The sequence below is a fragment of the Ascaphus truei genome, chromosome 3 (assembly GCF_040206685.1).
Source record: "Ascaphus truei isolate aAscTru1 chromosome 3, aAscTru1.hap1, whole genome shotgun sequence".
NCBI lineage: Eukaryota > Metazoa > Chordata > Amphibia > Anura > Ascaphidae > Ascaphus > Ascaphus truei.
The window spans coordinates 420730463-420755345 of NC_134485.1; the positions used below are offsets into that span (position 1 = coordinate 420730463).

The 24883-nt window shown below is 48.0% G+C and overlaps 1 protein-coding gene across 1 annotated transcript; it reads right to left on the bottom strand.

Moving 5' to 3' along the window:
- Positions 1-4460: 4460 nt before the first annotated feature.
- LOC142490445 (sialidase-3-like) lies at positions 4461-22393 on the bottom strand. Its single transcript, XM_075592764.1, has 3 exons — positions 22347-22393; positions 15244-15453; positions 4461-8907 (listed from the first exon to the last, which is right to left on the bottom strand). Exons 2-3 carry the CDS (start codon positions 15442-15444, stop codon positions 7906-7908), a joined length of 1203 nt encoding a protein of 400 aa, XP_075448879.1. The 5' UTR covers positions 15445-15453; positions 22347-22393; the 3' UTR covers positions 4461-7905.
- Positions 22394-24883: the final 2490 nt, after the last annotated feature.

Below are 24883 nucleotides of genomic sequence, written 5' to 3' on the forward strand. Positions count from 1 at the left end.
CTGTGCTGCAGGGTATGGAAACCCCAGTAACATACTGTGCTGCAGGGTATGGAAACCCCAGTAACATACTGTGCTGCAGGGTATGGAAACCCCAGTAACATACTGTGCTGCAGGGTATGGAAACCCCAGTAACATACTGTGCTGCAGGTTATGGAAACCCCAGTAACATACTGTGCTGCAGGGTATGGAAACCCCAGTAACATACTGTGCTGCAGGTTATGGAAACCCCAGTAACATACTGTGCTGCAGGGTATGGAAACCCCAGTAACATACTGTGCTGCAGGGTATGGATACCCCAGTAACATACTGCTGCAGGGTATGGATACACCAGTAACATACTGTGCTGCAGGGTATGGATACCCCAGTAACATACTGCTGCAGGGTATGGATACCCCAGTAACATGCTGTGCTGCAGGGTATGGATACCTCAGTAACATACTGTGCTGCAGGTTATGGCAACCCCAGTAACATACTGCTGCAGGTTATGGCAACCCCAGTAACATACTGCTGCAGGGTATGGATACACCAGTAACATACTGTGCTGCAGGGTATGGATACCCCAGTAACATACTGTGCTGCAGGGTATGGATACCCCTGTAACATACTGCTGCAGGGTATGGATACACCAGTAACATACTGTGCTGCAGGGTATGGAAACCCCAGTAACATACTGTGCTGCAGGGTATGGATACTCCAGTAACATGCTGTGCTGCAGGGTATGGATACACCAGTAACATGCTGTGCTGCTGGGTATGGATACCTCAGTAACATACTGTGCTGCAGGGTATGGATACCCCAGTAACATACTGTGCTGCAGGGTATGGATGGGCCAGTAACATACTGTGCTGCAGGGTATGGATACCCCAGTAACATGCTGTGCTGCAGGGTATGGATGAGCCAGTAACATACTGTGCTGCAGGGTATGGATACTCCAGTAACATACTGTGCTGCAAGGTATGGATACCCCAGTAACATACTGTGCTGCAGGGTATGGATACCCCAGTAACATACTATTCTGCAGGGTATGGAAACCCCAGTAACATACTGTGCTGCAGGGTATGGATACCCCAGTAACAAACTGTGCTGCAGGGTATGGATACCCCAGTAACATACTGTGCTGCAGGGTATGGATACCCCAGTAACATACTGTGCTGCAGGGTATGGATACCCCAGTAACATACTGTGCTGCAGGGTATGGATACCCCAGTAACATACTGTGCTGCAGGGTATGGATACCCCAGTAACATACTATTCTGCAGGGTATGGAAACCCCAGTAACATACTGTGCTGCAGGGTATGGATACCCCAGTAACAAACTGTGCTGCAGGGTATGGATACCCCAGTAACATACTGTGCTGCAGGGTATGGATACCCCAGTAACATACTGTGCTGCAGGGTATGGATACCCCAGTAACATACTGTGCTGCAGGGTATGGATACCCCAGTAACATACTGTGCTGCAGGGTATGGATGAGCCAGTAACATACTGTGCTGCAGGATATGGATACCCCAGTAACATACTGTGCTGCAGGGTATGGATACTCCAATAACATACTGTGCTGCAAGGTATGGATACCCCAGTAACATACTATGCTGCAGGGTATGGATACCCCAGTAACAAACTGTGCTGCAGGGTATGGAAACCCCAGTAACATACTGTGCTGCAGGGTATGGATACCCCAGTAACATACTGTGCTGCAGGGTATGGATACCCCAGTAACATACTGTGCTGCAGGGTATGGATACCCCAGTAACATACTGTGCTGCAGGGTATGGATGAGCCAGTAACATACTGTGCTGCAGGGTATGGATACACCAGTAACATACTGTGCTGCAGGGTATGGATACCCCAGTAACATACTGTGCTGCAGGGTATGGATGGGCCAGTAACATACTGTGCTGCAGGGTATGGATACACCAGTAACATACTGTGCTGCAGGGTATGGATACCCCAGTAACATACTGTGCTGCAGGGTATGGATACCCCAGTAACATACTGTGCTGCAGGGTATGGATGGGCCAGTAACATACTGTGCTGCAGGGTATGGATGAGCCAGTAACATACTGTGCTGCAGGGTATGGATACCCCAGTAACATACTGTGCTGCAGGGTATGGATACTCCAATAACATACTGTGCTGCAGGGTATGGATACCCCAGTAACATACTGTGCTGCAGGGTATGGATACCCCAGTAACATACTGTGCTGCAGGTTATGGAAACCCCAGTAACATACTGTGCTGCAGGGTATGGATGGGCCAGTAACATACTGTGCTGCAGGGTATGGATGAGCCAGTAACATACTGTGCTGCAGGGTATGGATACCCCAGTAACATACTGTGCTGCAGGGTATGGATGGGCCAGTAACATACTGTGCTGCAGGGTATGGATACCCCAGTAACATACTGTGCTGCAAGGTATGGATGGGCCAGTAACATACTGTGCTGCAGGGTATGGATACACCAGTAACATACTGTGCTGCAGGGTATGGAAACCCCAGTAACATACTGTGCTGCAGGGTATGGAAACCCCAGTAACATACTGTGCTGCAGGGTATGGATACCCCCGTAACATACTGTGCTGCAGGGTATGGATACCCCAGTAACATACTGTGCTGCAGGGTATGGATACCCCAGTAACATACTGTGCTGCAGGGTATGGATGGGCCAGTAACATACTGTGCTGCAGGGTATGGATACCCCAGTAACATAGTGTGCTGCAGGGTATGGATACCCCAGTAACATAGTGTGCTGCAGGGTATGGATACCCCAGTAACATACTGTGCTGCAGGGTATGGAAACCCCAGTAACATACTGTGCTGCAGGGTATGGAAACCCCAGTAACATACTGTGCTGCAGGGTATGGAAACCCCAGTAACATACTGTGCTGCAGCGTATGGATACCCCAGTAACATGCTGTGCTGCAGGGTATGGATGGGCCAGTAACATACTGTGCTGCAGGGTATGGATACCCCAGTAACATACTGTGCTGCAGGGTATGGATGGGCCAGTAACATACTGTGCTGCAGGGTATGGATACCCCAGTAACATACTGTGCTGCAGGGTATGGATGGGCCAGTAACATACTGTGCTGCAGGGTATGGATGAGCCAGTAACATACTGTGCTGCAGGGTATGGATACCCCAGTAACATACTGTGCTGCAGGGTATGGATACCCCAGAAACATACTGTGCTGCAGGGTATGGATACCCCAGTAACATACTGTGCTGCAGGGTATGGATACCCCAGTAACATACTATGCTGCAGGGTATGGATACCCCAGTAACATACTGTGCTGCAGGGTATGGATATCCCAGTAACATACTGTGCTGCAGGGTATGGATGAGCCAGTAACATACTGTGCTGCAGGGTATGGATACCCCAGTAACATACTGTGCTGCAGGGTATGGATACCCCAGTAACATACTGTGCTGCAGGGTATGGATGGGCCAGTAACATACTGTGCTGCAGGGTATGGATACCCCAGTAACATACTGTGCTGCAGGGTATGGATGGGCCAGTAACATACTGTGCTGCAGGGTATGGATACCCCAGTAACATAGTGTGCTGCAGGGTATGGATACCCCAGTAACATACTGTGCTGCAGGGTATGGATACCCCAGTAACATACTGTGCTGCAGGGTATGGATGGGCCAGTAACATACTGTGCTGCAGTAAATGGATACCCCAGTAACATACTGTGCTGCAGGGTATGGATGGGCCAGTAACATACTGTGCTGCAGGGTATGGATGAGCCAGTAACATACTGTGCTGCAGGGTATGGATGGGCCAGTAACATGCTTGGTGGGTGAGTGACTGGGTGGGGGGGTGACTGACTTACTGGGTGGGTGACTGACTGACTAGGTGGGTGACTTAGACTGGGTCGGTAACTGGGTGAGTGACTGGGTAGCCAAGAGAGGCACTGCATGTGCTAGCACCCGCTGCTCTAGCACAAACCTCCCTCCCTTCTGCTATGTGGCGGTGCCCAAGACTAGTAAAGGAGAACATTTAAAGTTTGAAGAACCGCCACTTACCTCCCCCGTTCCATCTTCCAGGGGGACAGGCAGCTCGGTGCGGTGGGATAAGCGGCGGTGCGGTGGGACTGGCGGCAGTGCGGGGGGACTGGCGACAGTGAGGGGGGACAGGCGGGTGCTGTGCTATGAGGAAGAAGGCGTGCCTTCAGCTCCTGCAGGCGTCGCACCAGTCACGGAGGGGGGAGGAGGCCTCGGCCAATCAGGGGGTTCGGTTTTCAAACTTTAGGCGTGCAAGAGCTCCAAATTGCAGGGAAATAGGCGTAGAAAAGTGCATGTTGATTAGGCAGCCGTGATGGGTCGCCTGCGGGCCAAATTCACTCGCCCCAGGCGTGCGGGTTTGTCAACCACTGTGTGTGCATACACATAGACATACACAACAGCAATTACACCAAACATTATTTTCTTATACAGGATTCGAGCCGGGGGGGGGGGGGGGGGAGTCCTGCAGGACTAATCCATTCAATATTTGAGCTGCGGCGCCCCCTTGTTTGTGAAATACTAACCGGTGTAGCTATTGGTATTTCTCCAGGGGATTTTAAATGACTGTCCAATAAAACGCCGCAAACAATGGCACTGGTAAATGGCGGCCATTTTGTTTCACCCGAAGCGAGTTTTAAAACTAGTAACTTCACAAGTAAATATCTATGAAGCTGTGTGTCCCTGGGATAAAAATAGAACAGTTCATCTCTGGGGGACCCCGATCAGTAGCTTGCTAAAATAATATTTTATACAGTAAGTCCAGCTGGGACGGCAGCAGTATCCCACCCACAGATCAGCATTCAGTATCTTTCAGATCAGTATCTATGATATAGCAGCTATGCCCAGTTACACACAGCCTGCTGAGATGACCCATGTAGAGGTAGAAATACTATATGTTGGTACAAGCTTGCTATTAATGCTTTACAATGCAGGCCGCTCTGGCCTCAAATGGGTTAATGTTTCATTGCACAAGGTTTCTATTAATCATATGCACTGTCGTCTGGCTTAGCAATCAATGAAATGCAGCAGGGAAGCGAGTTCAGACGCCCGTTACCTGCGTCGGCAGCCACCCCTGCACTGAGATCTGCTGTGCGCTTACACCCTATCTCCCGGGGATCCCGCTGATCTGTGCGCACCATCTCTGCAGTGCTATTTAGTTATCAGTGATGTGCGCTGGGTGCAAAGTGCTCAGAGAACAAGAGATCGGATTCTGTTTGCTGCCCCAGGACCTGGGTTCTAAGAGGCTCTGAATTAAAGTCACCCCTTTTCCCGGGATAGTCCTGGTGTGAAAAGGTCTGCACAGAAGTACAAATAGTTCAAGAATAATAGTAGACAGCATAACATGTCTGTTAAAAGAACCGCAACTTGATTACATTTTAAAGCTGCCATCTTTCTATTTGTCAGACTTGGAAGCAGTGGGTCCCATGCAGCCCCAAGCTATGAGGACACCTCGGTTCTGTGCATTTACTGGCAGGATGAACATACAATAGAAGGATAGCCACCAGGTTCATCCAATAGGAAGCTGCGGTGTCACACTCTAATGACATTGCAGCTTCCTATTGGCGCGTGGAAGTGAGGCTTGGGCGGCAGCCATGTTGAATGCCCAAAAAGGAGCAGAAACATTGGCACATAAAAATATATCTTGGGAACCCGGGGGAACCCTGGATACAAAAAAAAGTGAGGTCCAGCTGTGGGGTGGGAGAGGGGGGGTGGAGGGGGTAGGCGGGGGAGGGGAGGCTCGCTGGATACAACCCTGTAAGAAGTAAGAAAGTTAAACAAATGGAGTTGATTAAATAACATTTAGAGCATTTTTTATACTCGCTCTCCAGGATATTGGGGGTGGACGTTTCAAGAAACATGGCACCAACTCTGCACCATTATTCTTAGCTGAACCCTTTGCGATGAAAATGTTTTTGGTTACATAGTATAGGTGAGATTGAGAAAAAAAAGACATATGTCCTCCAAGCTCAACCCACACTCATTTCTACACGCTGTCTTCTCACACAATAGAGCAGTGCTTTGCAACCTTTAAGCGCGGCCGAACCCTTTGCACAGTGGTGGCAGTGGCGTGATACTAAGGCAGCTATTCTCAACTCCAGTCCTCAAGACCCCTCCCCCCACCCCCCAACAGGTCAGGTTTTCAGGATATCCCAGCTTCAGCACAGGTGGCTCAAACAGTGGCTAGGACTGAGCCACTAATTGAGCCACCTGTGCTGAAGCAGGGATATCCTTAAAACCTGCCCTGTTGTTGGGTCTTGAGGACGGGAGTTGAGCGCCCCTGTACTAAGAGGTTTGAGCTACCGTGACTTTTTTTTAATTTTTTTTATTCCTGCATCCAGAGTAAACGTCAAACTCCCCTATCTTACCAAAGGGAGATTTCTCTCAGGAAGCCTCTCCTACTTTCTGGTTTTACAAACTCTAAATCGTGCTGAAAAACAGCACAAAAAAATTCGCCCCCCATTTTAAACCCTTTTGCAATGTGTTGCCGGCAGCCCTGGCAATAAAGGGGGTTACTAAAATGTAGTAGTGCACATGAACACTATTTTTTTCAAGCCATTTTGCGCGCTGTTTTTATAACCTGTGACTCCAGGGTAAGGCAGCTTATAGATCTCTGGGTACCTACAATTATTAGTTCTAGAATGGCACAATTATATATTATTATTTTTTTTTTTACATAAAGATTTTTTGGTGGGTTGTAACATAGTCGATGAGGTTTCAAATAGACATATGACCATCAAGTTCAACCTACGGTATGGTAAATTTAGTTGACCGGGATACTCATCATATTTCCCGGTGTCATCCCCCACTCCTCAACTTCAGCTAAAGTCTATTTCAGGGCCTCAATCGTAGTAACATCAGGCCGTATGCAAGGCCAAGTTGTTGCAAGATAACGCAACGTTATGCTACAATAATGTGACGTTGCCTCTGTTTCTAAGTGCTTCTCCAGGTGGCCATCACCTGAGGCTAAAGGTTTTACTTGTAAACAGCTCCAGAGCGCAGGGTACCGGTGTGGGCATAGATCAATGTGGTCATATATACTACAGGAGCAGTGATGTAATACTGATGGCTATGGTGGTTACCCCATCACGTATTTTTCTATTTACAAACCTAAATGTCCCCTTTTTGTAAAAAATGTTTTAGAGAGCTGTTTAAAAATAACGTCTCCTTTCCTTAAGCCTGGGACATAAAGGGTTCAGCCGCGCTGAGCCGCATCCTGCTCTGCCTCGCCTGCTGAAAATGGAGCTTTTTCCTGTCCTTGCAGGCGAGGCAGTGAGCGCGCTCTGGGGGCGGGGCGGAGGCGGGGCAGAGGCGTGTCAGGAGGCGGAGCAGGAGGCGGGGCTAGTCCCTCGCTCCCATTGGATGTGAGCAGGTCACGTGACCGCTCACATCGCTTCCCCGAGCGGCAAATTTGAAACTTGCCTGTCTAGGCAAAGTTTCTGAGCCTCCGCACGCATCAGCACGCATGTGGAGGGGTAAACTATAGCCGCGCTGATGACAGATGCAGGGGGTTAGTGCATCTGCTCAGCCCGCCTCAGCGAGCTTGGACTTACTATGTCCCAGGCCTTACAGTATACATGCACCATAAGCATATGAAAGATTTCCCCCTTCACAAGCATCGTGCTACCCTGCGGTAAAGAACAGCACCACTATTTTCCTCAAAGACAATTTGGCCGCTGCGGCAAAATAATGCATTGCAGGCGTTGCTGGGAGAACATGGGTTCACGCCATAGGACAGGAACAGGTTTCAAAGCAAACATTTTTAAAAAAAAGTGTTCACAAGCTGAGCCGTTTCTGTAGATCACACAATAGTCACCCCATAATATTTGGTTTGTCTACAGAGCTCCCCCAAGCTGCGCATCTACTAGTGCCAAGAAAGGTGAACGCAAATAGGGCTCAAGATTTGTGCAAATTGCCCATGAGCTCTTCCAGTGTGAACCTCCTGAAGGTGATTTTCTCACACGCGTCCTCTACGCCAGTCTCAAACAGGCATCCGAAGGTGCCTGAATCCTGGCAGGCTGCCAAGTCCGAATACCCACATGGGCCCTTGTTCATGATCCAAGGGTGGTTCCAACTGGATGGCACCAAGGGAGACTTGTTTAAGTAGATGCCCAGGTCTTCCCTCCTCTTCCTGCTGGTCGGGTGAGAATAGATAAGCCACGACAGGATGTCGTTCTCCGGAAAGGATTCCTCAGCCTTCGCACTGGCATCACTTTGGTCCCTCTGACGGTTTTCCTCCTGGGCTAAGTAACTCACCACGCTTCCCTGGCAGCCATTGGGCGGCTCACACAGTTTCTTGCAGTAGTGGGTCTTGCCGAAATCCATGCCCTGGTTGCTACTGACAGCTTCCACTCTGTAGTGCTCGCGCGTCCGAGCGCTGCAGTAGAGGAGGCACGAGCCATCGCTGCATTCCAATTCTGCCACCTCGCACTCCCCGGTCCTCTGCTTCCAGAGCATGCGCCCTTTGCGCCAGCTTCTCCCGTGGTCATCGCTGTAGAAGGTGAAAGAATGAGGCTTGGTCGTGCAGGGGATCGGCAGGCAGCGGACGCGGGAGTGGATATAATAGAGGTAAGCGGGTATTATCAGCCTCCCAGACTGTGCCTGGATGCCGTGCCCTGGACCGACTGCAAGCGTGGCGCAGTTCTTGAGGTCACCCCCAATTACCTCCTCGGTCACATCTATCAGGCGGCTCCAGGTTTCCCCGTGGTCGCTGCTGGTGATGTAGCAGAGCCTGGCTGCGTTCTTCCCCGTGAGGATCTGGAACATCTCGCTGCAGTTTGACCGCACGCAGATGAAGAAGAGGAACACAGTCCCGCTCTCTGCATCGTAAACGGGGCATGGGTTCATGGTGCGATGACCTGGTAACTTGGCAGACGTCAGCGCGATCATGTGCTCCCACTGCATGGAAAATAAGATGAATATCACACTAAGGCGCCAGAAAGTACATTACAGGATGAAAAGTATCTTAATAAAAAGCTAGTGTTTGAATGCAAGAGTGCACAGTCCTTAGTAACAAAAAGATCAAAAGGCATGCGCACTCTTTGGCTCTTTAGATACATACATAGGTACATAATTACATAGTTACATCGTAGATGAGGTTGAGAAAAATACATGCGTCCATCAAGTTTAACCAATGCTAAATTTAGACAACAGATACTTCTTCTATATTTAGATTTACAGTATTTTGATCTCGAGGAAGACAGACAAAAAACTCCAGTGAAACGTCATCCAATGCTGCTGTCTCATAAAGGGAAATTAAATTGCTTCCTGACTCCAAATAACGGTAATGAGATTTCTCCCTGGATTAACATCCTTATACCATTTATTAAAATAATGTATTGTACATTAATGCCAATACAGTAGGAGGGGGGAGTTAAATGTAAAGGCAGATCTAATATACAAGTAGAAGCTCAGGCATGTAAATAAGAATAGTGGCACTAGGCATCATATCCCACTCTTATACCTTAGAAACTGTAAATTGTGGGTTAGTTATCAAAGATCTCTGAAGTGATTCTAAGAGCATATTGCCTTTAGCTAGATAGGTATTGGGCGGAACAAAACCAATGTGAATTTAACTTGTAATGTTAGTATGTTTCCCTCTGAGCACGTCTTGCTCTTTATCTTTAATATTTAGTGTTACAAATCACGATGTCTACATCTCTAGATTCTGAGGTTACCACGGGACCTTTAAACCTGCACTAGGCTCGGGGGAGAGCTTCATTTTAACCTCCCGGTCACTTCATATTTCCAAGGCACGGACTTCCTGAACGGAGCATCAGATTTTAAAAATAAAAACAGCGTTGGAAAAGGCAAGAAGAAAAGTAAGCAGGAAGGAAAAAAAATATATAGAATGCAAAACCAATGGCGACTAGCACGGAGTGCTCATTTAAAGCAGCAATTTCTCCTCTTTAACACATTTCCTTTTGACCTTGCTTTGGGGTCCACTGAACCTCTAAAGTTCCCTGGTCCCCAAAATATTTAAAACTGCTAGACAAGTATTCAAGAACAGTTTGGAAAGTAACTGCGGAGCTCCCCTGGAAATAATAACTCTAGGATAACAGAACCAACAATAGATCCAATAGCCAGATAACGTTAGTATACTGTACTGGCCCTTTTCAGAACTGCAGCTCAACCGGCAAAGGATCCTTCCTTAATCCTCATAAATCAGTTGTAGTATAGTTGTGGTGAGCGCAAAGGATCATCAAAGTATATATTAAAAAAACACAGCAAGTAATGGGACATGTATGTATATCAGAACTGATAATATTATTGATAAGACATTCACACGGGGAAAGTGGTGATAGATAATAATAAAAGCTGATCACAGCTCTACTCACACGGGCAAGTGTGAGCTGTTCACATCAAGGTGTCTTTGGATGGATCCCCCCTCCGACATTGTCACTCGGTTCCTGAGAATTTCTTTTTCGGATAATGGTTGTCCTTATAATGCTCCAGATACGGACGGCATTGACAATATATATGTAAAATATATGCGCTTTATTTAGAAAAGATCGCAAGTATACATAAACTCACATGTAGATAAAACACTTCCGGCACCGCTGAACTCATTAGGGCTCCGTGTGGTGTCCCCCTGCTATCGCATCCGGGCGCAGGTCCTCCGTCAGAGCCGTCGCGAGAACTACGGTGGCCTTGCGTGGACACAAAACACTTCACCACCGATGGAACTACGCGTTTCGCGAGTAATCTCTCGCTTCGTCAGGTTCCTGTCGGTGGTATATGGTGAGGCTCTCTTTATACCCTGAATGTTGGATTCATCAGGTGTATCACATCGATGTAAAAACATAAATATTTATTGTACATGATGGTAAATAATCTAATAGACTATTCCCATAATTAGAAAAGGAGTATCTAATGTCAATGTACTGTATGATCTGGCATACTATTCCCATGGTTTGAAAGGGAGCATAGCGCCACCCTATGGTTAATTGTGGTAACACTCTAATTGGATACAGCAGGGCCCCAGGTATACGGCGGGTTCCGTTCCAGGATCCCGCCATATAGTGAAAATCGGCGGAAAGCGGATCCGGCGATTTTCACTTCTGCGCATGCGCAAACCGGCATTTTTGCCGTTCTGCGCATGTGCAACCTATTGTATGCGCGCGCAACCTGCGGTCTGCGCATGCACGCTGGGCGCACACGCACGTTCTGCGCATGCGCGATTTTCAAAACCAACATGGCGGCCCTCTTCTCGGTGCCACCGTATCAGCGGATCGCCGAGAAGTGAAGCGCCGAGAAGCGGGGCCCTGCTGTAATTCTATATTTCGTCTTACTAGCTTCCCTCAAAAAGTTGGGCTCAATCTCACAATATAAATTAAAATTAATACAGTCCGAAGTACTCATCAAATCACACTGGGGGAAGTTAGTGACATTCCCATAGAGCATAATGTAAATTATAGCCCTATTCATACAAGTAACACAGCCCTTCTGTGGGTAGTACAACTGAATCCAACATTCAGGGTATAAAGAGAGCCCCTGTCCTCACTCTCTGAGGACCCCCTTTTCTAGGACAATCAAGGTTGCCCTTTCTTTACCCCGGAAAAAGTTAAAATGTTTACGTATTAGGCTGTGAAATGTACCTGTTAATCACCTGTTGTATCAATGCCTAATAAAACTATTTGGAAAAAAAAAAAGAGAGCCTCACCATATACCACTGACAGGAACCCGACAAAGCGAGAGATTACTCGCGAAGCGCGTAGTTCCGTCGGTGGTGAAGTTCTTTGTGTCCAGGGAAGGCCACCGTAATTCTCACGACGGCTCTGAGGACCTGCGTCCGGACGCGGTAGCAGGGGTGACACCACAAGGAGCCCTAACGAGATCAGCGGTGCCGGAAGTGTTTTATCTACATGTGAGTTTATGTATACTTACGATCTTTTCTAAATAAAGTGCATATATTTTACATATATATTGTGAATGTCGTCCGTATCTGGAGCATTATAAGGACAACCATTATCCGAAAAAGAAATTCTCAGGCACTGAGTGACAATGTCGGAGGGGAGATCCATCCAAAGACACCTTGATGTGAACAGCTCACACTTGCCCGTGTGAGTAGAGCTGTGATCATCTTTTATTATTACCTATCACCACGATTACCACGTGTATTACTACTGTGAAGCGCTATGTACATTAATGGCGCTATATGAAGACATACAATTCAATACTTTCCCCGTCTGAATGTCTTTTCAATAATATTATCAGTTCTAATAATATACATACATGTCCCATTACTTCCTGTGTTTTTTATATATACTTTGATGATCCTTTGCGCTCACCACAACCTATACTACAAAGTATTCAAGAACAACTTGGACACTAGAGACAGACTCAACCAACAGGAAGCTGCCAAATCCCGACAGGTATTATTGGCGAGCCTGGCAGGCGTTTTACTTTTGCCTTCCACCAGGAGATTTCAAAGTTCCCTGTTCCTGGAGACAGGAGTAATGCGGATCTGTTCTGGGGGACTCCTGGATCACATCACTTAAACCAAAATAGCTACATATTAATGCAGGACAGATTTCTGTTTTCACACCTGAGCCGAGAGACAATAAGAAGCAATTGAGAAGCATCCAAAGCTGAAATCCCACATCGTACCAAAGAGAAAAAACAGGGGGCCGATGCCTTAAACGGGAGTCTCCAAACTACCCTCCGGCCCACCCCAAGATTTTATCCGGCCCGCAGCAGCTTGAAATATATATATATATATATATATATATATTTTGCTCATTATATATCATTTCCCTGTGTAAGCATGGCATCCTTTCTTTGTAATTGTCACATTTCTCTTTTGTTCTGAATCATAAAACACTGATTACCCCCCAAAAAGATCCAAATAGAAACTTATTCGTTCATTTATAAAATCTATTTAAAAAATAAAATGATTTATTCTTTGGCCCGCGACAATGTGTAGAATATACGATGTGTCCCTCGTACTGAAAAGTTCGGAGACCGCTGCCATAAACAAAAAATGAAAAAACACGGACGTGTAAGCCTTATAAAGCATTTCTGAGAGTGATATCTGAACAAAGAAGCCCCCTAAGAAGAGGTATAGAAAACCTGACAAGTCTGGCACTCTTCAGTAATCAGAAAGCTGCAGGCGTTATTTATTCATAGAGAAATGAAGGCAACAAGATTGACGCTTTAAAATCAGACAAAACAAGACCACGAGCTCAACTATTATTGTCTAGGTGATTTAAGTATACTAATAAGCATACTAATAATTAGTCTAAACTAGTGGTGTCCAAGTCGTCAAGATCTTCCAACAGGCCGCGTATTAACGATATTCTGGCTCCAGCACATGTGGCTCAAACATTCTGACGGAATCAGCCGGGCTCCAACAGGGATATCCCCCCTAATACCTGGCCGGTTGGGGGTTCCCCAGGATTGGACTTGGAAACCGTCGTCTAAACTATAGCAGCAAGAATAGACAGCAGGTATTGCCTCCCTTATATGTAATATGATATCTAGGTACGGTTTCATATCCTAAAGTCTGTCTGTGAGTAGGTTTACTGGCTCGGCACTTCTTTACCCCTGGATGTGCTGGAAAGCTGTGTAATGCGGCAGGCATAAGCTTATAGGGGTCCATGTTAAAATGGATTTGAAGCAAAGGTGACACTGTGCTTATTTGCATGTCATTACCCAGAATCCCTGGGTGCAGTGGAAGCACTGCATGCTGGGAGATAATGGGGGGGGGGGGGGGGAAAGCAGGGCTGCAGACCTGTCTGAGACGTGTGAATGTGCTCACAATGGATATTTTTATATCCTAAACTAGAAGTAGAATATAAATCATATATGCGTCAATTTTTTACATGAATAAATATTGTATACAATTTTGTGATAACTCAAGAGTCCTAGTTAAGATATAACATGGGCATTGCCTTTGGTACCGCGCTGCATCTAGGTAGCTGCACGCAGTTGTGGGTTATCCGCTGGTTAGAAGTGATCTGAACCTGTGCGATTTTCTGGAACTGTTGTGTTTTTTGCGAGTTCACTGCGCCTGGAAATGTTTGCAGTAAGTGTGCGTGTGCTAGACGGTCGTTCACGGTGGGGCTCCCTGCCCCCCCGTCTCCTCCTTGCCCCATCCCCTTTCCGAATGTGGCATTTACCGGGGAGAGAACATGCAGAAACCTGATGACTATCACTAGGGTGCAGCAAGCACGAGCCAGTCATCCTCCTCTTTACCAATCCCCGTTGTGGGACCACAACACCAACTCATTTAGTGCATTGCTTAACGGGTTATAAAAGGCGTTTGCTGGTATTCCAGGTAGAGACTACTATCTATCAATACAAAAGTGGAGCAACTCTTGGGCAAAAACACCTGTACGGGGCACATTACAAACAAATCCTATTGATTTAAATGGGGCTTTTTTCTTTACAGATATTTGACCTTGTTCCACAACCCCTATTGCATTGTTTCCAGAAATAAATCGTTGTAGACATTACGGTTTTGCTTTGTTTCTATCTATTTTGGACCAAATGCTGCCGATATCAACCCGATGTAGGATATGGGATCCCTTTTGGTAATATGGGCATTTCGGCCCACTGTAGCTCGGCAGTAAAATGAATTATTTCTAAACTCTCATTGCAATGATGAACATATTAAATAAGGTGAGCTCTACAATGCAAGTAAGACTAATAATAATAATAACAGCTCCAAGAACAACATTGCTATGTACATATAAAAATATGTATAGATATGTACATGTTTCTATGTATTAACACACACATTCCCAGCCAGCTCTAACTCAGACACCCACCACATTTGATATATATCTATCTCGAAGAGTGCTACTGAGCGTGGCCAATGTATACAACAAAAGACAGGGGTGCCCAATGCTACATCCAATTGACAGAACATATAAAGTAATAAGTATAAAGTTTAAATACTTCAATAATAATAATATTTACTTGGTTATTTAGTTAAACCCTTTGCCCAAAGCGTTGTAAGCCTGCATACCAACGTCAAGGTATAACCAAAAATGAATGCAGATCCTAACACTAAACGGTGAACCGTTCCTGTTACAGTACCTCTGTATAAGGGGAAACAACCACATTGAGTCCTGTCCATTCAGCAAAATGCTAGAACCTCCCAAGTTAAAAAGGTGGGGAGGGGCGAGCTCTGTATGTTCAGATAGACAGGTAGATACAGAAGATAGATAAGCAGATGCAGAAGACATGGCAGAAGAGCAGTTCTTTAAATAGCTAATTGATAGGACTTACATGAACGGCACAGTCTGCGTGCACACCTCTCCTCATTACCAAGTACATAGCGTCCTGGTCACTAGGCGAGGAGCGTTTCTCTGCAAAGGCCAGGAAGGTGTGCGATTGCTGGATGTAGAGAAGGGCAGGTATACGGTATGTTACCCCGCTGGGCTCCTGATGGAACAGAGTCATCGTTCTGGGAGAACCCGATCCGGCCATGAGTCCTACCTGAAAACATCCCAACAATGAATGTGCTTTTTAATAACACAGAGTGAATACAGATTCAGTGTTTCTCAACCAGGGAGCCGGGAAACCCTGAAAGGCCGCGACCCTTTGTCAAGGGCGCGGCGGCGGCGGCCCCAGGGGAAAACCTCCGCAGGCTGCTCAGCAGGCACATGCCGCGGTGACTGCAGGCACATGCCGCTGTGATCCGTCTCTCCTGTCTCAGGCCAGCACAGACGAGAGGAGAGAGAAGCCTCCATCTCCAGGCAGCGCAGGACGCACCCGCTGAGCAGACAACGTGTTTAATGTGTGTGGGAGAAAAAGAGGGAAGGAGTGAGGGCTTTCTGTGAGAAGAGTGTGATGGGGTATGTCGGGGTATGTGTGATGGGTTTGTGTGGGCTGTGTGCGATGGCTTGGTGTGCGGGAGGTTTTGTGTATGGGGGGGGGGGAGTGAAGGCTTTGGTTGTGGGGCCTTGGTGTATTGGCTTTGGTTGTGTGGTGTGTGTGTGATAGCTTTTGAGGTGGGGGTGTGTGATAGCTTTGGGTGTGAGGGGGGGTGTGATGGCTTTGGGTGTGGGGTGTGTAATGGCTTTGGGTGTGGGGTGTGCGGTGTATGTGATGGCTTGGTATGCGGGGGGTTTGTGTGTGGGGGGAGGGGGGAAGTGATGGCTTGGGGTGTGTGTGATAGCTTTGGTTGTGTGGGGGGGGGGGGTGATGGCTTTGGGTGTAAGATGTGTGTGATGGCTTTGGGTTTTGGGTGTGGGGGGTGCCTGATGGGTTTGTGTGTGGTATGTGTGTAGGCTGTGTGATGGCTGTGTGTGTGAGGTGTATGTGATTGTTTTGTGTATGTGTGATGGCTTTGGGTGTGTAGTGTGTGTGATGGCTTTGTGTGTTGGGGGTGTGATGGCTTTGTGTGTGAGGGGTGTGATGGCTTTGTGTGTGAGGGGTGTGATGGCTTTGTGTGTGAGGGGTGTGATGGCTTTGTGTGTGAGGGGTGTGATGGCTTTGGGCGTGGGGGTGTGTGATGGCTTTGGGCGTGGGGGTGTGTGATGGCTTTGGGTGTGTGGGGTGTGTGTGTGTGTGTATGTGATCGCTTTAGGTGTGGGGGTGTGTGATGGCTTTGTGTGTGGGTGTGAGTGTGTATGTGATGTTTTGGGTGTGGAGTGTGTGATGGCTTTGGGTGTGTGGGGTGTGTGATGGCTTTGGGTGTGTGGGGTGTGTGATGGCTTTGGGTGTGTGGGTGTGTGGGGTGTGTGATGGCTTTGGGTGTGTGATGGCTTTGGGTGTGTGATGGGTTTAGGTGGGGGGTGTGTTTGATGGCTTTGGGTGCGGGGTGTGTGTGATGGCATTGGGTGCAGGGTGTGTGTGATGACTTTGGGTGTGGGTGTGTGATGGCTTTGGGTGTGGGGGGTGTGATAGCTTTGGGTGTGGATTGTGTGTGTGTGTGATGCCTCTGGGTGTAGGGTGCGTGATGGCTCTGGGTGTAGGGTGCGTGATGGCTCTGGGTGTGGGGTGTGTGATGGCTTTGGGTGTGGGGTGTGTGATGGCTTTGGGTGTGGGGTGTGTGATGGCTTTGGATGTGGGGTGTGTGATGGCTTTGGGTGTGGGGTGTGTGATGGCTTTGGGTGTGGGGTGTGTGATGGCTTTGGATGTGGGGTGTGTGATGGCTTTGGGTGTGGGGTGTGTGATGGCTTTGGATGTGGGGTGTGTGATGGCTCTTGGTGTGTGATGGCTTTGGGTGTGGGGTGTGTGTGGGCGTGTGTGATGGCTTTGGGTGTGGGGTGTGTGATGGCTCTTGGTGTGTGATGGCTTTGGGTGTGGGCGTGTGTGATGGCTTTGGGTGTGGGGTGTGTGATGGCTCTTGGTGTGTGATGGCTTTGGGTGTGGGGTGTGTGATGGCTTTGGGTGTGGGGAGACTAGTGCTTTTTTGTGGGGTGGAGGAAGATATGTGGTGTAAGAGAAGGGGGTGAATGTCGTGTTTATGAATAAGAAAGAGGGTGAGTGCTGTGTGAGGAGGAGGGGGATATGTGTGGAGTGCAGTGTGTTGAGTGAAAGGATGGGTATGATCTGTGAGGGTGAATGTAGATTATAAGAAGTGTGGGTAAGTGTCTGTGTGTGTGTGGGGGGGGGGGGTGAGGAGAGGATGAGTGAGGTCTAAAGAGGGAAATCCCAAAGATTTAAAAATTATTCAGGGTTGCCCCTGCTGAAGTAAAGGAGAGAGTCGCTGGCTCTGTGCTGTTACCACCGGCAGACAGATGTACTGACCCCCTGTGCTGTTACCACCGGCAGAAAGATGTACTGACCCCCTGTGCTGTTACCACCGGCAGACAGATGTACTGACCCCCTGTGCAGTTACCACCGGCAGACAGATGTACTGACCCCCTGTGCAGTTACCACCGGCAGACAGATGTACTGACCCCCTGTGCTGTTACCACCGGCAGACAGATGTACTGACCCCCTGTGCTGTTACCACCGGCAGACAGATGTACTGACCCCCTGTGCAGTTACCACCGGCAGACAGATGTACTGACCCCCTGTGCAGTTACCACCGGCAGACAGATGTACTGACCCCCTGTGCAGTTACCACCGGCAGACAGATGTACTGACCCCCTGTGCTGTTACCACCGGCAGACAGATGTACTGACCCCCTGTGCTGTTACCACCGGCAGACAGATGTACTGACCCCCTGTGCTGTTACCACCGGCAGACAGATGTACTGACCCCCTGTGCAGTTACCACCGGCAGACAGATGTACTGACCCCCTGTGCAGACAGATGTACTGACCTCCTGTGCAGTTACCACCGGCAGACAGATGTACTGACCCCCTGTGCAGACAGATGTACTGACCCCCTGTGCAGACAGATGTACTGACCCCCTGTGCAGACAGATGTACTGACCCCCTGTGCAGACAGATGTACTGACCCCCCTGTGCAGTTACCACCGGCAGACAGATGTACTGACCCCCTGTGCAGACAGATGTACTGACCCCCTGTGCAGACAGATGTACTGACCCCCTGTGCAGACAGATGTACTGACCCCCTGTGCAGACAGATGTACTGACCCCCTGTGCAGACAGATGTACTGACCCCCTGTGCTGTTACCACCGGCAGACAGATGTACTGACCCCCTGTGCTGTTACCACCGGCAGACAGATGTACTGACCCCCTGTGCAGTTACCACCGGCAGACAGATGTACTGACCCCCTGTGCTGTTACCACCGGCAGACAGATGTACTGACCCCCTGTGCAGACAGATGTACTGACCCCCTGTGCAGACAGATGTACTGACCCCCTGTGCAGACAGATGTACTGACCCCCTGTGCAGACAGATGTACTGACCCCCTGTGCAGACAGATGTACTGACCCCCTGTGCAGTTACCACCGGCAGACAGATGTACTGACCCCCTGTGCTGTTACCACCGGCAGACAGATGTACTGACCCCCTGTGCAGTTACCACCGGCAGACAGATGTACTGACCCCCTGTGCAGACAGATGTACTGACCCCCTGTGCAGACAGATGTACTGACCCCCTGTGCAGACAGATGTACTGACCCCCTGTGCAGTTACCCCCTGTGCAGACAGATGTACTGACCCCCTGTGCAGACAGATGTACTGACCCCCTGTGCAGTGACGGATTTCCCCTGAGGCCTGCGCTTAGGGCGGAAACGATCCTGTTTTTTCCCTCTTTTCCCACATACAGAGGCCCCGCTCTCTTCCCCCCTGATTGCCGGGGGAGAATCTGGGGCCTCTGTAAAGGTCTCTAACCTTCTCCTTCTCAAGGCCCGCCTCCTACGGTAGCATCGTTGCCATAACAACGTGACATCACATGGTCTTGCGTTGTCATGGCAACGCGCTGCATTATTTGACGCTGCAGGAGGAGGCAGGCAAAAAGGTAAGTTCCTATGGGTGGCAAAACCCGCCACTGCCCCTGTGATATAAGATCTATATACCCCTGTGCTGCTGTCAGATCTGTTTAACCCGGTGATATATAGACACACACACACACCCCCGTGCTGCTGTAAGATCTATACCCCCAATGCTGTCAGATCTGCATAGGAGCGACGCGACGTCAGCGTGATGTCAGCGTCGCCGTAGCAAGACTAGAAGCGCGGCCTAAGACCCGGAAGACAGTGATAACCTCCAGTGTCTGCTGCCAGGGCCCAAAATGGATTCCCCCACCCCTCCAGTGACAGGCAGGGACTGTCTGTAGAAACACATAATGGGGAATCAGAGACACAGAATGGGGTGAGAGAGAGAGAGAGACAAAATGTGAAGACAGACACAGAATGGGGTGAGAGAGAGAGAGAGACAAAATGTGAAGACAGACACAGAATGGGGTGAGAGAGAGAGAGAGAGAGACAAAATGTGAAGACAGACACAGAATGGGGTGAGAGAGAGAGAGAGACAAAATGTGAAGACAGACACAGAATGGGGTGAGAGAGAGAGAGAGAGAGACAAAATGTGAAGACAGACACAGAATGGGGTGAGAGAGAGAGAGACAAAATGTGAAGACAGACACAGAATGGGGTGAGAGAGAGAGAGAGACAAAATGTGAAGACAGACACAGAATGGGGTGAGAGAGAGAGAGAGAGACAAAATGTGAAGACAGACACAGAATGGGGTGAGAGAGAGAGAGAGACAAAATGTGAAGACAGACACAGAATGGGGTGAGAGAGACAAAATGTGAAGACACACAGAATGGGGTGAGAGAGAGACAAAATGTGAAGACAGACACAGAATGGGGTGAGAGAAACACCCAGAATGGGGTGAGAGAGACACCCAGAATGAGGTGAGAGAGACACAGAATGTGGTGAGAGAGACGCACAAAATGTGGTGAGAGAGACACCGAATGGGGTGAGAGACACCGAATGGGGTGAGAGAGACACCGAATGGGGTGAGAGAGACACCGAATGGGGTGAGAGAGACACAGAATGGGGTGAGAGAAACACAGAATGGGGTGAGAGAGACAAAGAATGGGGTGAGAGAGACACAGAATGGGGTGAGAGAAACACAGAATGGGGTGAGATAGACACAGAATGGGGTGAGAGAGACACAGAATGGGGTGAGAGAGACACAGAATGGGGTGAGAGAGACACAGAATGGGGTGAGAGAGACACAGAATGGGGTGAGAGACAATGTTGTGAGAGAGACAGAATGTTGTGAGAGAGAGACAGAATGTTGTGAGAGAGAGACAGAATAGGGTGAGAGACGCAAAGAATGAGGTGAGACGCACAGCATAGGGTGAGACGCACATGCATAAAGGTGAGACGCACAGCATAGGGTGAGACGCACAGCATAAGGTGAGAGCGAGACACAGATATGGGGCGGGGGAGAGAGGATGGAGGAATGGGGAAGAGAGAGGATTGGGAGAGGAGAATGGAGGAATGGGGGGGAAGAGAATGGAGGGATGTGGGGAGAGAGAATGGAGGGATGGGGGGGGAGAGAATGGAGGGATGGTATGTGTACACGGAGAGACATAAAGGGGAGGGGCGCAGTTGGTGATGTCTTTTGTTTTAGAAATAATTGTTTGAATGTGTCCCGGTTTTTTCTTTTGTAAATCTGGTCACCCTACCTTAAGCCAATGCTCGGGGGGGGGGGGGGGGGGGGGGGGGGAGGGGTGTGTGTGTGTGGTTATAAGCGGGTCACGTTAGAAATAATGTACCATTGTATGCATTGTACAATTAAGTATTTAAGATACCAATAATCGTGTTGTCAAGTATTCATAAATACGAAAATTGGGAGCCGCGCTTGCATCGTGTTACAAGCGGATTCGCACTGTAACGGATCACGTTATAACGGGGTTGAGCTGTATATATACACATACATACATACATACATACATAAATACATACCATTGCATTTGAAGTTATGATGGGTGAAAAAGGCAACAAAAAACCTCCACCGTTAGCATATAGCCAATAAAGAATATCACTTGTGAGCACATTCACATGTCTTAGGCCTCGTCCAGGGTGGCGCTGAGCAGGCGCTCATGCTCACGCTGGCAATGTGTGTGGCCAGCGTGAGCAAGCACCTGCGCCAGCTCAGCACAAGCAAATTTAAATTCCCCGCTTGCAAGCGCGCCACGTGAGCGGTTCGCCCAATGAGGGCAAACCAGCTCCGTGACGTCGTGGCCGCGCCCCCAGGCGAGCGCGCGCCTAGCCTGCCACGAATCGCCCGGCCGAGCAGGGCGCAGCGCACGAGCGCCAGCACGCCCGTTCCCTGCCTGGCCGCAGCCTTAGACAGGTCTGCAACCTTGCCTTTCAACCATTATCACCAAGCATACAGTGCTCCCACTGCAGCAAGGGATTCTGGGAAATGACATCCAAATGAGCACACAATGTGTCAACCTTTTGCCTGGAATATCCATACACATGGAGCCCATTTAAGCTGCATAGCCGTTCACACAGCTTTTAAGCACAGCATGGGACTAGCAAAGCAAGTCAAACCACTCACAGACCTTGATGGGTATCATCAGTGTGAGGTTGGTTTATACTTGCTTTGCAATATCTCGAAGCTGGGTAGGATATATATATATATATATATATATATATATATATATATATATATATATATATATATATATATTAATATATATATATCCATGTGCTGCTGTCAGACCTGTGATATATTTCAGTATACATATACCCCTGTTATATACTCCATACTACTGTCAGATCTGTGATATATATCAGTATATATACACACCCTGTGCTGCTGTCAGACCTGTGATATATATATCAGTATATATACACATACACACACACACACACACACACACACTGCCCCCCCCCCCTTTGCTGCTGCCAGACCTGTGATATATATCAGTATAAGTATATATATACACCCACCTCTCCCCCCCCCCCCCCTTCCCCCGGTGCTGCTGCAGGACCCTTGCATACCTCCTCTTGCTTCTCAGCCTTTGATCACGTGACCGTATCATGTTCACACCTCCCCGCTGCCTGCAGACACATTGCACCAATCAGCTCTCGCCGCATAATACTGAGACTAAGCAACTCTCTTCCTGATTGGCAGATCGGGAGCCCTTCTTCCTCAGAACTCAGACTGTGGGTGACAGATCTGACACTTTGTTACTCATGTTAGTCAGGTTATAATAAGGGGCGCAGTGTGCCCAGCCTGTGCTCACCACACATAAGTCACAAAGAGGAAGAGCTGTGCAGTTATATCACTCCTCAGACAATGGTTAAAAACCCAAATGAATAAAGAATATTTATTGGGGCAAAACATCTAGTGATAAAAAAATTATTTTTTATACACTAAATACTCTATACATGAGGGGGGAGGTGGTGTCTTTAATGTGGGAGGGGAGATTCACCACATATTTTTGTAAGAAGGAATCCACATATTTAGATACATTTTTATTTATTTATACAAATGTTTTACCAGGAAGTAATACATTGAGAGTTACCTCTCGTTTTCAAGTATGTCCTGGGCACAGAGTTATAACAATACATGGTATTGTATTGCATTGTATGTCTTTATTTGTATAGCGCCATTAATGTACATAGCGCGTCACAGTAGTACATGGGGTAATCAAATAAATAACAGATAATATAAATAACAGGTCATGGAAATAAGTGCTTTAGACAAACATAACATTAAGGAAGAGGAGTCCCTGCCCCGCAGAGCTTACAATTTAAATGGTAGGTAGGGAGAACGTTCAGAGACAGGATGGCATTCAGGTAAGTGCGTCTGCAGGGGGCCATGGTTAATGTATCATGTGTCTAGTATTATCCACAGTGCTATTCATATGCTTCTTTAAGCAAATGTGTCTAAAGGTGGGTCTTAAAAGTGGATAGAGAGGGTGCTAGTCGGGTATTGAGTGGAAGGGCATTCCAGAGGTGCGGGGCAGTAATCGAAAAAGGTTTAAGGCGGGAGAGGGCTTTAGATACAAAGGGGGTAGAAAGAAGACATCCTTGAGAAGAACACAATAGTCGGGGTGGTGCATAACGAGAAAATAGGGCTGAGATTTAAGGAGGGGCAGAAGAGTGTGAAGCTTTAAAAGTGAGGAGAAGAATGGAGTGTGAGATGCGGGATTTGATCGGAAGCCAGGAGAGTGATTTCAGCAGGGGAGATGCTGAGACAGATCTAGGAAAGAGCAGAGCGATTCTGGCAGCAGCGTTAAGGATAGATTGTAAGGGAGACAGGTGAGAGGCAGGAAGGCCAGACAGCTGGTTACATTAATCAAGACGGGAGAGAATGAGGGCCTGAGTCAGAGTTTTAGCAGTTGAGCAACAGAGGAACGGGCATATCTTTGTGATATTACGGAGGAAAAAGCGACAGGTTTTAAAAACGTTTTGAATGTGAGAGAAGAATGTGAGAGAGGAGTCGAGTGTGACCCCTAGGCAGCGTGCTTGGGCTACTGGGTGAATGATCGTACTTCCAACAATAATGTGAAAGGAGGTAGTAGGGCCAGGTTTGGGAGGAAGTATAAGGAGTTCTGTTTTTGCTATGTTGAGTTTAAGGCGGCGGAGGGCCATCCAGGATGATATAGCAGAGAGACTTTCAGAAACTTTGGTTTGTACAGAGGTGTAAGTTCGGGGGTTGAAAAGTAAATTTGTGTGTTGTCAGCATAGAGGTGATATTTAAACCCAAGAGATGTTATTAGGTTACCTAGAGAGAGTGTGTACAGACAAAAGAGAAGAGGTCCCAGGACAGAGCCCTGGGGTATCCCCACATAGAGATCGATAGAGGAGGAGGAGGTGTTAGCAGTAGAGACACTGAAAGTATGATGGGAGAGGTAAGAGGAGATCCAGGATAGAGCTTTGTTCCAAATACCAAGAGTATTCGCCAAGAGTATAAGTCCAGGACATACTTGAAAACGAGAGGTAACTCTCAATGTATTACTTCCTGGTAAAACATTTTATAAATAAATAAATAAAGTATGGAGAATGTGAAGGAGAAGAGGGTGGTCCACGGTGTCAAATGCTGCAGAGATGTCAAGTACTATGAGCAGAGTGTAATGACCTCTGTCTTTGGCAGCATGGAGATCGTCAGTTATTTTAGTGAGGGCTGTTTCCGTGGAGTGAGCAATGGGGAAGCCAGATTGTAGAGGGTCTAGGAGAGAATAGGTGTTGAGAAAATGGAGCAAGCGAGAGAATACAAGACGTTCAAGGAGTTTAGAGGCAAAAGGCAGGCGGGAGACCGGTCGATAGTTAGAAAGACAGGTAGGGTCAAGCTTGCTGTTTGTAGTGAAGGAAGTCTGCGAGAGTATGAGTATTTCCTCCAGAGGCGTTCAGAGGAACGAGTGGAGGAACGGAGGAATGTCTTCAATATTATTATGTCTAATTTTCTGGTGTCTAAAATAATATTTGTAGAATTTGCAGTGCGGATAGTATCCCTTATAAGCTGAGCAGCTAAAAGAGGGGGTTGTCTCTAGACATAGATCAGTGTGTGTTGATAAATTCTTAACCAATAA